The sequence below is a fragment of the Hyla sarda genome, chromosome 9, assembly GCF_029499605.1.
Source record: "Hyla sarda isolate aHylSar1 chromosome 9, aHylSar1.hap1, whole genome shotgun sequence".
Classification (NCBI taxonomy): domain Eukaryota; kingdom Metazoa; phylum Chordata; class Amphibia; order Anura; family Hylidae; genus Hyla; species Hyla sarda.
In genome coordinates, this window is record NC_079197.1 from 93087166 (window position 1) to 93104090 (window position 16925).

General features: G+C 40.0%; 1 protein-coding gene across 3 annotated transcripts in view; it reads right to left on the reverse strand.

Moving 5' to 3' along the window:
* TENM1 (teneurin transmembrane protein 1) overlaps positions 1–16925 on the reverse strand; it is an 876412-nt gene that overhangs the window by 299090 nt on the left and 560397 nt on the right. For all 3 annotated transcript variants that reach the window (XM_056539239.1, XM_056539238.1, XM_056539237.1), the window contains 2 exons: positions 15895–16111; positions 2041–2160 (listed from right to left, as the gene is read on the reverse strand). In XM_056539239.1, coding sequence (XP_056395214.1) covers positions 2041–2160; positions 15895–16111 — 337 coding nt within the window. The remainder of the gene's footprint in view (positions 1–2040; positions 2161–15894; positions 16112–16925) is intronic.

Consider the following 16925-nt stretch of genomic DNA (forward strand, 5'->3'; position numbering starts at 1 on the left):
TGTGACAACATTGAAGAAATGACCCTCTGCTACAATGTAATGTAGCGAATGCATAGCCTGTATAACAGTTTTTAAAGGGGTACTCCGGTGGAAAAAAAATGTCAAATCAATTGGTGCCAGAAAGTTTGTAAATTATTTCTAGAAAAAAAAATCTTATCCATTCCAGTACTTATCAGCTGCTATATATACTACAGAGGAAGCTCTTTTCTTTTTGAATTTGTTTTCTGTCTGACCACAGTGCTCTCTGCTAACTCTGTCTGTGTCAGGAACTGTCCAGAGTAGGAGTAAATCCCCATAGCAAACCTCTCCTGCTCTGGACAGTTCCTGACATGGACAGAGGTATCAGCAGAGAGCACTGTGGTCAGGCAGAAAATAAATTAAAAAAGGAAAGCACTTCCTCTGTAGCATACAACAGTTGATAAGTACTGGAAGGATTAAGATTTTTAAATATAAGTTATTTACAAATCTGTTTATTTTTTTAGGCACCAGTTGATTAAAAAAAAGATGTTTTCCTCTGGAGTACCCCTTTAATGTTGTGTCCCCAAAAAATAACACACAGCCATTACTATCTAAACTTGGCAACAAAAGTGAGTACACCCCTTAGTGAAAATGTTTACATTGGGCCCAAAGTGTCAATACATTGTGTGAACACCATTATTTTTCAGCATTGTCTTAATCCTCTTGGGCATAGAGTTCACCAGATATTCACAAGTTGTCACCACTGGAGTCGCCTTCTACTCCTCCCTGATGACATCACGGAGCTGGTGGATGTTAGAGACCTTGCATGGCCAGTCAATTACCTTTACCCACAACTTCATTCAGTCTTGGAGGATGCCCTGCGGCCCAGTCCCCCGAAGGGAGGGGATCATGCTCTGCTTCAGTATGTCACAATACATGTTGGAATTCATGGTTCTCTCAAAGAACTGTAGCTCCCAGTGACAGCAAGATTTATGCAGGCCCAGACCATAACACTGCCACCACCATGCTTGACTGTAGGCAGGACACATATGTCTTTGTACTTATCTCCTGGTTTCTGCCACACACGCGTGACTCTATCTGAAGCAAATACGTTTATCTCGGTCTCATCCAACCACAGGACATGATTGAAGTAATCCATGTCCTTAGTCTGCTTGTCTTTAGCAAATTGTTTGTGGACTTCCTTATGTTTCATCTTTAGAATAGGTTTTCTTCTGGGATGCCAATCATGTAGACCAATTTGATGCAGTGTGTGACGCATGGTCTGAGCACTAACAGGCTCATTCCTCCATACTTTCAATGTAGAGAAACATGTTGCCATGTAGAACTTCCAGTGGCCAATATTAGAGAGTGTGAGAGCGATAACACCCAATTTAAGACACATGCTCCCCATTCTAACCTGAGACCTTGTAACACTAATGAGTCACATGACACCAGGAAAATATATTGGCTAACTGGGCCCAATTTGAACATTTCCATTTTGGGGTGTGCTTACTTTTGCTGCCCAGATTTAGAAATTAATTGTTGTGTGTTGAGTTATATTAGGTGGACAGTAAATTTAAACACTGTTTTACAGGCAGTGCACTAAGTATTTTATATAGTTACACAATGTCATTTCTTTAGTGTTGTCACATCAAAAGATTTACTTACAAAAATGTGAGGGGTGTATTCACTTATGTGAGATACTGTAGCTCATAATCTATCCAGGAACATGAACAATAACTCAGGTACATATAGATATGAAGTTATTGAGCCAATGCTGGATCATTTGCAGCCCCAAACCAGCAGATGCTAGTTTCTCATTATATAAAATATAGTGGTCTTTATTTGTCAAAAAGTCACAAATGATCAGAAGATATGTGTTATTTTGGAATTAAAATATTGGATATTATCAATTTATGGATAAACCAGAGCTAGGCTTCTCTAACGTGTTAAATGTTATTAATTCACTCTGTACCTATAACTAATTTCATGAAAATTGGCTCTATAATAAGATAGGACTGGTTCTGTAATGCATTTAAACGATAGAAATATTTTAATAGAAATGATCAATGGAACTTGTACCTTCCGTCTTGACGGCTGATTGTATATCCATAGTCATTGTGATGCACAAAGCTGACATTGACACCTACCAATGGTATCCCATCAATGGCTACTACTTGACCTCGAACTACACAGGCACGACTAAAAGAAAGAAAGGCAGAGAATAGTTATTCGGTTATTCATTTGTATAAAGCTTAAACATGATATAAAAAAGGTTACTTTAGCTAGATACTTGGCAGATATAACAGATATTGGAGGTATCTTATCTGTGGTCTTGAATTAGGTTATTTGATCATTTAAAGCCCATGGTATAGGTTCAATGTCTGCATGATTGTGTATCTTTTGTTGTAAAAAGCAAGATTGTCTATGGTTGCCAACAGTAATGGACATGCTTAGGAAGGATCTATGCTTTACTTGGGGCTAAATGGTTATGTTCTGAGTCAACCATAACGCAGTGGCTATCTTTTTGTGAACTGGCTATTTCCTGTTGAAGTTCCCTCCCACGAACTACAAGTCCTAAAATCTGAAGTTCCCAAAATTTACAGAATGGCATTTTTTTTCCAATTTTGCCCCACAAATATTTTTTTTCTGGGTTGTCCATAAATTTTGTGGTAAAATGATTGATGTCACTACAAAGTACAATTGGTTGCACAAAAAATAAGCCCTCATATGACTCTGTAGGTGAAAAATTGAAATCCTGAAGCTCCTTGGCCCCAGTGCAAAGCTTTTGGGTCCCCTCAGGCACCAGTAACACACATTTAATGGCTCTCTATGGGGCTGCAGGGAAAACTTCAGATTTCTTGTTATATTGTTAAAGTGTAGCTCACTTTTAAAATGAATATAAACAGTATCTTGGACCGACTTTTATGAACATGTCTTTAATACAGTTATCACTGAATTCTGTGAGTTTCTATAATGTAGCCAGATTTCCTGAGGTTTGTGCCACATACTCTCCCTAAATGTGCAAATTCTTAACACTTCATGCAATTTATTTCCTTGGCTTCTTTATTCAGCATAGGCAGCCACGTGAACATTTCCTTCTAGAATCAAGAGGTTTACAGCAAGACTGGCTGTACTAAATATATAAAGACCTCAGAAATTGTCTGTTATCTTTTCTGTTATGCTGCTCGGTCCTTTGAAATTAACTGAGGAGGAGGGGGTGTTCCCTTCTGCAATTCTGACACTTGTAAGTGCACATTGTGAGAGAGCTTCCCTCCTCTTCCTGTTTGGTCCTGCTGGTCCCTCCCTCACTTTTTGCAAAGGCCTTTTCACAAATGAAAGAAGCAAAGGGGGAGATTCATTATAACTTGTGCAGAGGAAAAGTCGATCAGTTGCCCATAGCAACCAATCAGATCGCTTCATTCATTTTTGAAAAGGACTCTTTAAAATTAAAGCATACCGGTAAGATACAACAAAGAAATATTTTTTTAAATATATCAATATATATATAAAATAAGCAAAACTACAACTCCCAGCTTGTCCTCACTGACAGTAGCGGGACACAAGCTGAGAGTAGGAGGATTTTTCATCCAGCTGTGAGCCCTGCGCTCACAGCTGTCAATCAAGGAAGTGTGTCCATAACATAGGTGATGATGCATGGACACAGTAACACTAGTATGTGTCCAAGCAGGGGGGGGTGGGGCAGTTGTTTGACTGTTTTTTTTCAGTATGAAATACTGAACATTTTCTAATGAAAGCAATTGAAAACCTATTAGTTTTGCATGCTTTACAACATATCAAAAGTTTTTGTATCTGACAGTGACCATTTAAAGATGGTAACATTTTCCTTAGAATTTCCCAAGAATCTCCCTATGGCCTGGACGTGGATGGTGCAGCAGCCAGAATGGATAGCAGCCAGCCTAGAAGGTGGACCCCAAGTGGCCAAGGATTTAGGTAAATATATTTTAAAAACTATACTTAACAATATGTTTAAATTGTATATGTTACTCATTGCCAGTGTTCTGACAGGTATGAAAAGTTTAGAAATGTAACAGTGTCTATTGAAGGTTTCACATTTTACGTAGAGCATACAGAACAGATAAAGAGATACTACGGGGAACTAAACCCGTAGCACATCCTTTCCCTCTTACCAACCTATTTAATTGTCAAAATATAATTTCTTAGTTATATAGAGCAGTTTCCCATCTTTCAACTGTCACTTACATGCAGGGAGTGAGAGAAAGATGTCATAAACAGATCCTCTTTTTCTCTGTGCAAAGCCCTCACTAAGAGTAGCCCCCACCCTCCTGGAATATAAAGACCACATGGTTTCTGTTTTGTCATGGGGTCTGGCATCACAGTATCTGCTACACACACCCTCCTTGTGTGAGATCTTTCCAGCAGAGAAACAGCACAGAATTCTTCTCATTGCCTGTCGTAGATTTAATCACTGACTTCTGCCATTCAGTGAATAGCATGATTTATTGCTGGGGGAGGAAAGAAAGTTTGAAAGAAAAGACTTGTACAGTGTGTGCTGCTCACTGTTTGTTTATGACACTTAGCAACCATTACACAGAGTTGCAGTCTGGGCTGCAAGTAAGGGAAAATAATATTCAGGAGACAACAGGAGCCACAGGAGCTGGGAAAAATCACAAGGATAACTACAGGGGACACAGAACAGGTATTGTGGTGGATTTGGGGCACTTTTTTTTCTCTACTTCCCCAGAGCACCCCTTTAACAATTCTTTTTACACAATGTTGCTAGGTTACAGTATATTTGTTATGTATACTATAACATTTAATGCCAGTGCTTAACACTTTGGAGGAGATTTTTCAGAACATCTGCTGAGGAACATTGGAGCATTTTCCTATAGTAACCAATCAGATAGCTTCTTTTATTTTTAAACAGACCTGTGAAAAATGAAAATTGGGATCTGATTGCTTGCTATGGGCAACAGCTATACTGTTCCTCTGTTTTTGGTAAACCTCCCGCTATTATTATATAATTTCAAAGGTATCCGTAAACATCATGTGATTTATTTGAATGGACGAATACACTGATAAGATTGAACACAATAGGGTGGTCTGCTGCTCTATTTGAGCCTGTGAAATTTGTGTATACTAGTGGGAAGTGCCATGAGTAGGGTCACTAAATATCTACAGTATATTCAGGTCACTGAAATGAATGGGGCCTGCTAGGGTATGCTACAGTATATGTTGGCATTCCTTTTTTGATGGGATGCTGAAGTATACCTTTAGAATACTGCACAATTGCAGTGTGACCCTGACCATCCATAATTATTGGCTAAGAAAAATACCGGACCGGCTCACCCTCCCCACCAGACTGGAGATGGTTCCTGCAGTGAAGATACACGGCCCGGCTCACCCTCCCCAGACAATCCCTGCATCTACTAGAGCAACAACTGGGGAGGTGAGAAGACAACGAAAGGGGGGTCTGGATGATGACGGGGGTTGGGGGATGATGGATGATGAACGGGGGGGGATGATGTATTTCCCACCCTAGGCTTATACTCGAGTCAATACGTTTTTCCTAGGTTTAGGGGCCTCGGCTTATAATCGGGTCGGCTTATATTCAAGTATATACGGTACTCTATTTAGCCAAGAAGTTATAGAAAGGCCAAAGACATGACTACTGGTGAATCTGGAATTAAACAGGGTAAAAACAAATCTTCTGTGGTTTTACACTATGGGGGGAATTTATCATTGGTTTTACCCTAGTTTTGTGGTGTACATTTGTCTCACAGTTTGTCTCAGATGCTGTTTTGAGACTTTTCATTGGGACTTTTGCTTTAGAAGGTTTTTTAAAAGGAACATACCAAGTCATGATTTCAGTTGATATAATGCAGTGGTCAGGAATTCCTCATATGCGACTTTTCAGTTTGTCGCATCTTTTCTCGCAACTGTGCTTACTCAGGCACAAATCTACACCAGCCCTGACTTACAGAACTGACTGTGGACAGCATTTTCAAAAAGTCTCACATTTTGTCGCACAGAATAAAAAGTCGCAAAGGAATCACCATACAAAGTGCTGTACTGAAGTAAGAAATGTGATCAGCTCCAGATTTATCACTTGCCCGACACCGTGTAATAAATCTGGTGCAGGTGCACATTTTCCACCACATGAATTGATGGGTAAAAAAACATCAACTACACCACTCTTGATGAATTCCCCTCTATAATCCTATGTAATACACATTCAGGCAATTACTACGGAACACAAAGTGCGGAAAAGACAGGACAAATTATATGATGTTCTTAAAGGCTTTCAAAAGATTCCCCACAGAAATAATTTTTAATCTAACAAAAATCTGCATTTTGTTACCTTGCACATCATATCTAACTATATCCTATAATACTTCCCCACAGGCATAATCCCATCCTGGAGAGAAGATCTGGTTAGATTTTGCTCAGGACTGTAACAAGATAATTTTACTATTACATTCATGGTAAAGAGACCTTTGCTACAGTCTTTTCTTATCTGTAAAAAATTACAGGATGCATAACCCCAAATAACTTGAATTCAATAGTCAATATTGCTGCTAAGTTCAAAGCTCAGTGCATAGAAAGTCACATTGTTGGACAAATGCCATAGCTATACTGTAGCAGCATAATCATTCTTGTGAAATGAAAAACACTATTAATACAGCTGACATTTGTTTAAATGGTACCTTGGCTTTGGGGAAAGTTTACGTGAAAACTGCATAATGCGCAATTGCCTAATATATAATCTAATATATTATTAGTGACAGAAACAATTAAACAATACAATAGGAAAGCCATAGAGAATTTAGTCGGTCAGCCTCGTGCTAAGGGCTGTATAAATGGCAGTCTATTAGCTTCTAGGTCATGAATATTGTGCCAGAACAACAATATCATCAGAACTAAGGTGAATTACATGGAACGTAAGGAAACATAACAGAAGAGTAATATTATGGTTTCTGTATATTTGCTTTATAAGACGTGGGAAAGCTGGATGACATTGCCATGATTATTATTTTATAAAATCCAGCATTTGGTATACAAAGATCCAGATCTAGATGATTTGTGGTGCACCATAATAATTCAGTAGGTCCTGAAGTTAGCCATTAGATTAGATTTTTGTCTCAACAAAATTCTACGAATTTCTAAACGTCTATGTGAATACCCTGACAGTCTCCCTTTTCACAAGGGTTTTATCACTAAAAACACATGGTTTTGTGTCCCCCTGTGTGAGTCTAGTGGTGGTCATACATGTACGTTGATGTTGCTCCATTTATATCTACAGGCCTGACAAAAATGTACTCTTAACTGCCCCATAGATTTGAGTGAAGAGGCAGCGTGTCTGACTACATGGAGCCCACTTGTATGATCCATGGGAGCCTCAGTTGTTTAACCCCAACTGATTAAACACTTTTTTGGTTCATTTAGTAAAAAACTAAAATTTCAAAAATGCATGTGTGTAGGCCAGTTTCAGACCTTTATGATGCTTCTATATTTTACCATTCACATTTCTACCTAGACCCTATTACTGTTCTATGGAACAATACATCTTTATGGATTTCTTGTATCAAACACATGGGTGGAATTTAGCAAAGCCAACATTTACCATATTTCTCGCCGTATAAGACGCACTTTTTCTTCCCCAAAACTGGGGGGGGGGGGGGGGGAAAGTTGGTGCGTCTTATACGGCAAATACACATTAAAACCCTGTCATATCGCGGCGGACCGGGACCCGCGGCTAATACAGGACATCACCGATCCCGGTGATACCCTGTATTAACCCTCCGGACGTGGCGATCAAAGCTGACCGCCGCGTCTGAAGCAAAAGTGAAACTAACCTGGCTGCTCAGTCGGGCTGTTCGGGACATCCACGGTGAAATCGCGGCATCTTGAACAGCTTACAGGACACCGGGAGGGACCTTACCTGCCTCCCCGGTGTACAATCGGTGAATGACTGCTCCGTGTCGGGATCCCCTGCATGGCCGGCGCTCTCCTTCGTCGTCATCACGTCGTCGCGCACGCCGTCCTGTCATCCAATAGGAGCGGCGTGCGTAGCGACATGATGGCAGCGACGGAGAGCGAGGATCCCGGGCAGCAGAGACTTTCCGGAGCGATGGGGACACCCAGTGGACGCAGCGACAGAGATGGAGGGTGACATCCAGGGCAGCGGTGATGAGCGGTGACGGGTCCGGAGCGGCGGGGACACGTGAGTATTACCTCCTATACCAGTGGTCTTCAACTTGCGGACCTCCAGATGTTGCAAAACTACAACTCCTGGCATGCTGGGAGTTGTAGTTTTGCAACATCTGGAGGTCCGCCAGTTGAAGATCACTGTCCTATACTTTACATTGTATTTGGTTCAGAATCTTTTTTTTTCCTAGATTTTCCTCCTTTAAAATTGGGTGCGTCTTATATGCCGGAGCGTCTTATATGGCAAAAAATACGATAATAGTAAAACCAAGCTGAAGTGAGATTTGACAAATGTAATAAGAGATGCAGGTCTTCTAGTCTTTTCACACATTTGGTACATCCTTGGCTGTCTGTCCATCTTGAGACTAAAATCTATGACAGCTATGAGCTGGAGTTGGTTTCAGCTACAATTTAAGCCAATTTGTGGTGAAAAATGATGTAGTCAATTTGTTGGGTTTTGGGTGGTGACATGTTCTTTCAGTAAAAATCACCCACTTTCTTTTCTGTTATCAATAGCAAGGAGAAGGGCATGACATGGGCAAAATGTGACAAATTTTTGTGCAAGCCTTATTTCTGTGCCAAAATTTATACTTTTCACTGCTGTTATACCACAAAAAAGCTGGCCTACATGCCTTGCCTTTTCCGGGATTATCAGCATTGTTACGGGATTATCGCAGTGATGTCTGGCAGGCACTTAAACTTGCATCATAAAAATAAGATACTTATTCAGCAAAGTTGAACTGTCATGTTAAAAACTGATGTACAAGTTTTGATAAATTCCCCATTTTGTTCATGGGATTAGTGGCAGCAGAGATGTCTGGCAGTCACTAACATCCCTTGCACCATTGAAACAATGTAATTATTCAGCAGAAATAGCTTATTGGACAAAAATACATGCCAAATTGGAAATTGCTGCCAAAAACAACTAAATCCTGCTGCATCTTTAACTAAGAACAAGGTGACCGTGGAATAATTATAGGGGTGCAGAGGTAGCAGTTGCAATGGTAGTGGATGAGGCCCTAAAGCTGCTCTGCCACATAAGAAATCAACAGTATTATAAATAGCAGATGGGGGCCCTATGACTAGGGCCTTAAGTATTCTTATCTTTACATGGAAAAAAAATAAATTAAGCGAAAAGATATAATCTATTCTGCCCCCTCCCCAAAATGACACCCTGAGTAATCACTTGATACACCTATCCACTGTTTCAATCGTGACTCACACACAGCCAACTCAAAATGATGTGACTTAAAGGGTTACTCTGCCCCTAGACATCTTATCCCCTATCGAAAGGATAGGGGATAAGATATCTGATCGCGGGGTTCCCGCTGCTGGGGACCCCCGCGATCTTGGCTGCGGCACCCCAGATATCCGGTGCACGGAGCAAACTTTACTGTGTGCCGGATGACTGGCGATGCAGGACGGAGGCTCGTGACGCTCCCCTCCTACAGACTTGCATGACGTCACGAACTTCTGGCGCTTCACCCGACGCTCTAAGCAAATGCCAGGTGCATCAGGGAGTTCACGGGGGTCCCCAGCGGCCAGACCCTGCGATCAGACATCATATCCCCTATCCTTTGGATATAGCAAAAACCTCCAAACTCCACAAGGACTTGAATCGGCGCAGAATGGATGAGGAACAAGAAGATCCCTAGGCGATTTATTTGGAACAACGCATTTCGACGCCAGGACAACATCTAATGGTCACATAGACATATTTATACAAGCTTAAAACACAACTCAAGTAACTTACGGCGAGTGAATCCTCCAGACACGTCGGACCGGGAGTTGTCATCAGGGTCATGGCGCGTCAGAGGAAACACAAGATCAGGGTCACGGCGTATCAGAGGAAACACAAGATGAACGGACCGGAATGCATCAAAACAGTAAGTATCAATATATACATTAAAAATCATAAACTTAGAGGTCTACAGTGCATAGAAAGACATAAAACAAGCAATAAAACCTAAATGTATCAATTATGTTACATTTTCGATCGTCTCGTTTAAACCATCAGGATGAAGGCATTTTAGTTTAAATATCCAGTAGGATTCCTTATTGATCAGTTTGCGAAAGCGATCTCTCTGATCTTCAGGGATCTCATCAATAATGATAAGTTTTAGAAGTTACGGATTATTATTGGGTTTCAATGCAAGATGTCGGGATACACTATGCAGTGGTTATCCCTTCCTGATGTTAAAGTGATGTGCGTTCATGCGGGCCCACATACTGTAATTGACACGGGCACTCTAATAGGTAAACCGCATAGTTTGTATCGCAGTTATAATTGCGTTTAATCTGAAAAGTTTCATTGGTAATATTAGATTTTTATTGTCAATGGTAATATTAGATACAGTGCAAATATCTAAACCAGCAATAAACATCTGTGGAAAGAACAGATGTTTGTATTGCAATATTCTCCAGGACAAGTGTTCTAATTTTAAATCTAATATTACCAATGAAACTTTTCAGATTAAACGCAATTATAACTGCGATACAAACTATGCGGTTTACCTATTAGAGTGCCCGTGTCAATTACAGTATGTGGGCCGCACCGTTCAGACGGTGCGGTCCCGCATGAAAGCACATCGCTTTAACATCAGGAAGGGATAACCACTGCATAGTGTATCCCAACATTTTGCATTAAAACACAATAATAATCCGTAACTTCTGAAACTTATCATTATTGATGAGATCCCTGAATATCAGAGAGATACGCTTTCGCAAACTGATCAATAAGGAATCCTACTGGATATTTAAACTGAAATGCCTTCATCCTGATGGTTTAAACGAGACGATCGAAAATGTAACATAATTGATACATTTAGGTTTTATTGCTTGTTTTATGTCTTTCTATGCACTGTAGACCTCTAAGTTTATGATTTTTAATGTATATGTTGATACTTACTGTTTTGATGCATTCCGGTCCGTTCATCTTGTGTTTCCTCTGATACGCCGTGACCCTGATCTTGTGTTTCCTCTGACGCGCCATGACCCTGATGACAACTTCCGGTCTGACGTGTGTGAAGGATTCACTCGCCATAAGTTACTTGAGTTGGGTTTTAACCCCTTAAGGACTCAGGGTTTTTCCATTTTTGCACTTTCGTTTTTTCCTCCTTACCTTTCAAAAATCATAACCCTTTCAATTTTCCACCTAAGAATCCATATTATATCTTATTTTTTGCGTCGCCAATTCTACTTTGCAGTGACATTAGTCATTTTACCCAAAAATGCACGGCAAAACGGAAAAAAAATCATTGTGCGACAAAATTGAAGAAAAAATGCCATTTTGTAACTTTTGGGGGCTTCCGTTTCTACGCAGTGCATATTTCGGTAAAAATGACACCTTATCATTATTCTGTAGGTCCATACGGTTAAAATGATACCCTACTTATATAGGTTTGATTTTGTCGCACTTCTGGAAAAAATCGTAACTACATGCAGGAAAATGTATACGTTTAAAAATGTCATCTTCTGACCCCTATAACTTTTTTATTTTTCCACGTACAGGGCGGTATGAGGACTCATTTTTTGCGCCGTGATCTGAAGTTTTTATTGTTATGATATTTGTTTTGATCGAACTTTTTGATCACTTTTTATTCATTTTTTAATGGTATAAAAAGTGACCAAAATACGCTTTTTTGGACTTTGGAATTTTTTTGCGCGTACGCCATTGACCGTGCGGTTTAATTAATGATATATTTTTATAGTTCGGACATTTACGCACGTGGCGATACCACATATGTTTATTTTTATTTATTTTTACACTGTTTTATTTTTTTATGGGAAAAGGGGGGTGATTCAAACTTTTAGTAGGGAAGGGGTTAAATGACCTTTATTAACACTTTTTTTATACATTTTTTTTGCAGTGTTATAGGTCCCATAGGGACCTATACCACTGCACACACTGATCTTTTACACAGATCACAGGCGTGTATTAACACGCCTGTGATCAGTGTTATCGGCGCTTGACTGCTCCTGCCTGGATCTCAGGCACGGAGCAGTCATTCGCCGATCGGACACCGAGGAGGCAGGTAAGGGCCCTCCTGGTGTCCTGTCAGCTGTTCGGGACAACGCAATTTCACCGCGGCGGTCCCGAACAGCCCGACTGAGCAGCCGGGTCACTTTCACTTTCACTTTAGAAGCGGCGGTCAGCTTTGACTGCCGCTTCTAAAGGGTTAATACCACACATCGCCGCGATCGGCGATGTGTGGTATTAGCCGCGGGTCCCGGCCGTTGATGAGCGCCGGGACCGACGCGATATGATGCGGGATCGCGGCGCGATCCCGCTTCATATCGCGGGAGCCGGCACAGGACGTAAATATACGTCCTGCGTCGTTAAGGGGTTAAGCTTGTATAAATATGTCTATGTGACCATTAGATGTTGTGAACTTGCAAAAGACGACTGTCCTGGCGTTGAAACGCGCTGTTCCAAATAAATCGCCTAGTGATCTTCTTGTTCCTCATCCATTCTGCACCGATTCAAGTCTTTGTGGAGTTTGAAGGTTTTTGCTACATTTGCTACACCGTTGCGGTGGTGGGACTGGCTGCATTGTGGAATAACTTTTACAGTGTTGTGCCTGACTTTGCACAACCTATTGGGTAAGCGCATCCGATAATATCGGCTTAGTTTATTAGTTATATTACCCTTTTAATGCACTATGGAGCGCTTCTTGTACCCCTTTAAGACAAGAGGGATGTTACAATGGAGTAACTATTCAAAAGACATATCTATTTACTGAATTTAGAACAATTACTACTCAATACCAATTTATAAAGGCATGTGAAAACTATAAAAACAACAGTAGGTTCTGCATAGCAACTGGAGCCAGTTAAATGCACATACATTTAGCATAAAGCTGGGATCAGCTCTCCCTCTCCTAGTATTGCAGTCAGAAGACATAGATCTGTATAGCAGAGCAGTACCCAGAGTGGGAGTTGGAGGAGATAATTATTCTGCCATTATCTGTCAGATATGAAAAGATAGCACCTCAATACACCAGTGAATGTCTCAAAGCTGAAGTTATCAACCATTCTAATGCCTAGTTTAGTGAAGCTGAAACCTTCTCACATATGTGTTATACCGTAATGTTTTCTCACATATATTGAATTAGCTTTCTATTGATTCCAGGACCTTTTAACCTAAAAGACCATTGGGATTAAAAATAATGGCCTTGATAGGCTTCCACAATACTAGCGTCTCTCCGAAATGACTGCGTATATGCTCCAATTTATTCTAACTACTATTTTCCCGCTTGTCAGAAGTGTGCAGATGTGAGGGTGTACAATAACCTCTGGTGCCCAGGAGCACACAGGGAAACTATAGACATAATCCATTCATTATTTTATGCCTTGGCTCATTTATTTTTCTCAATGTTTTCAATCGACTTTCCCTTGCACTATTTAATATTCTACATATAATGCAATGCCCAAGTTCCTATGATAAATCCATCACAGCTATCATTTTTCCCCGCATTATCTTGGCACTCCTTGATGCATTTATTTTATTTGCCATCATTCATACCTTGTAAACACAGGCTTGCCTTGGATCTCATATTTTACATTCCATGCTGTGTTACAACATTCATAAGATGTGTGAGATTTCTTTTTCTATGTGCATTGACATTAAAGTGACTTGCCATCTACTGCACTATAAATGTATTTATTTTCATTGCCTAAGCAGCATTTCTTCTTCCCATTGATTTCACCCTGTGATGATTATGTAAAGTAGACTATTCTGATGCTATGCACCACATTACAGTATATATTAGACAACATTTCCAGTTAAAGATTAAACTCTATGTTGAATAGTGCTGCTCTTCTATTCTGTATGTGAACTGTATTATTTATGGTCCGACTTCCAGCGTAAGACGTGAACACTAAACAAGACAGTGCTAAGCCTGTTGATATGAATTCGAATTGTAAATGTGACAAAAATATCATTTTCTCCAATATTTACTCTGTACATTGCAATGCATTTTGTGGAGAATTGGTCATTGCTGATGAATAAAACTTACGTCCACTTATGTGCACATGACAGAATAAAATATATAGCAGAAATTCTGATACCTTCACCAAGAAATGAATTCAATTGGCAAATGTTTTATTGTCCAAAAAGACTCAATTTACATTTTTTAACCATGGTGTGGCTGAGGTCAGCATTGTTGTCTCTGTTAACAAAATCATGCGGAAAAATCTCATCCTAAAGGGAACCTGTCCTTACTTTAATGTTGTTTGAACGAGTCATCGGGGTGGTCTACAGTGGCTTCTGCCTGCCCTGCCAACCTTGACCCAAAAAGGAACAGATCAATCAATTGTGGCTGGTGGAACAGGGATAAGATACCTTGGACTGCCTGAAAATTCTTGAAAAATTTCTGCTCAGGATCAGAAAGTGATGAAAGGTTCCCTTTAATATATGGAAGCCTTTTCATAACTGATGACCATTGGTCATCTATTAGTTCTCTAAGATGTATATTTTAATAAGTAGAGTACTTGTACACCCAATAAAACAACAATCAGGGATGTCACTTCTATACTAGGCGTGCAGTCTTTTTTTTTTATCTGTGGCCCATATTGCTGGCACTGTTTATAACTTGTTATGATTTATTAATAATGGGGAGAGCATTCTGCTGGCAAAGGACTTTCTTGATATAAAGTAGTTTGGTGTGGCCAACAAAGGCTCTGTGGGGAAGGAGGCAGAAAGAAAAGAAGGTGGACAGTATGACTGTCAAAAAAGTGGCAGAGAGGGTGAAGTGCAAGAGCCTGTGTGGGGAATACAATACAAGGTGTCAATAGCTTTCTTGGGGGCTCAGGGTATTACAAGATACCAGAGAGGGTAGGGTACACAAAGTAACAGGGGCTCTTAGTGGGAATGACACCAAATGGGACAAGTTCTATGTGGGTAAGGGAAGACAACAAGCAAGGGGCACTAAGTGTGTTTGTTGGGTGAGGGGGGGGGGTAACTGAGTTGGCGGCAGGTGTTCTGGGGCAAAATAACTAAGAGAAGGTCCCAGCAGTCAGACTCAGTCAGGGGTTTATTTCCTAAGCAATTTGCCTTAGGATATATTTATATGAGTACCTGAGCAATTCAACCGTAAAAACCAAGGATAAGGGTCAATGCTAGTCAGAAGAAAACAGCAAATAAATAGGCTGGGTTGAAGAATTATAGTAAATTTTGCCTGTCCTATTATTGTGAAAACCCAAAGTTCAGTTCTGCAAGTGGCAAAAAAGAGCAACTTGGATTTGTACTCTTCCTACATGAGTAAATGTCATTCAATGGGTTCTGTCAGTAGAATACTGACCTACTCATTTTGTAGATCTGTATTACAGTATTATCAGTCTATACTATCCTCTTCACAAAATTCTGTTAATCCCAAACAGAGTCAATTCTCTACAGTATCTTGTGCTACAGAATCTGTATCTTCTAGAAATGAATCAAAGACCATTGGATGATTTCACTTGTAGACTCTGTTCACATTACAAATCATAATACGATTCTATGAAGATAGCTCAATTACTAATATTATTGTATTAATTTATGGTTAAACATTCATAGAATTTATGGTTTCAGATTCATGGAAGAATTTTGTAAAATTGAAAGCTAATGGAAAATGGTCATAAATATCTTACCTAATAAATTGTTACTAAGCTTGTTCGAATGAAATATTTTGCTTGGTAAGTCATATATAAGCTACTTGTCAGGTATTTCATTTTAATAATGTCATATGAACAAAATTCCATACCAACCTGCTGTCAAGGCTAATTTCTCCAGGAATTATATGTGTGCTGTCCTTGCCAATAAGGAATCTAATGCGGTCATAGAAAAGTCTTGGAGGATGCTGGGAAAAGGGTGGCTGGCTTTGCTGGATAAGGTCTAATGGGTCAGGCGAACCTTGACAGAGAGGACTGGAAAAGCAATTGGCTTGCTGGCAGCAGTCAGGATCCACGCAATCTGTCAGACCATCTGTAATAGATAAAATTACCATAAATTAGCCAATGAAAGTCCATAGAGATTTATTAAAACAGGGCAAAAGGGAAGCAGTAATGCTAATGAATGCTAAAAGAAGAGGTTGACCTGCAAAAAGGCCAGTAAAGAACAATATGTGAAAGGACTATACTCTCCCACCCACTACAGTATATAGCTGGTTAACAACAAGCATAGAATATGTATGGTCTGATGCTTAGCTCTCCTAACAAAAAATGTATCGACTTGACTTGTATACGTGTGCAAACAGCACAATTGTACATTACTAATAATTAAGTTGTCAGGACACAGAAATGTTAAAGAGAGTCTGTCTGGTGGTATTGCAATTCATCACAGTGTCAGGTATGGGGTTAACAGCATTTCACAGACATAACATTGGATTCACATCTTCTGCTCACGATTTGTACAATTTGTAATTTTTTAAAATATATTCTCATGAACAGCTCACTGGGTGGGGCTTATTAGTGTTTCTGCATCACAAATGTCCTCTTCGCAAGCCCTTCCAGTGCAGTGTCTGCATTCTTTATAACAAATACTCCTTAGTCCTTTTTTTCCTTACAGCTGTATCTGGATGGACACTTAAAAAAAAGGGTTTGAGTCTGGGACACTGCACAAGAAGGGACTGCCCAGTGGACACTTGGGATTGCATCATGAGGGGATTGAGACTGGTGTTCTTTAGTTGTGTTAGTTTAAACTGCTTTACCTCACTTACCGAATGTCTTTTGAGATCAAAACTACTGACTGACTCCCTTTAAAATGTATCTATTTTATATAAATTACAGTGCAGGGAAAT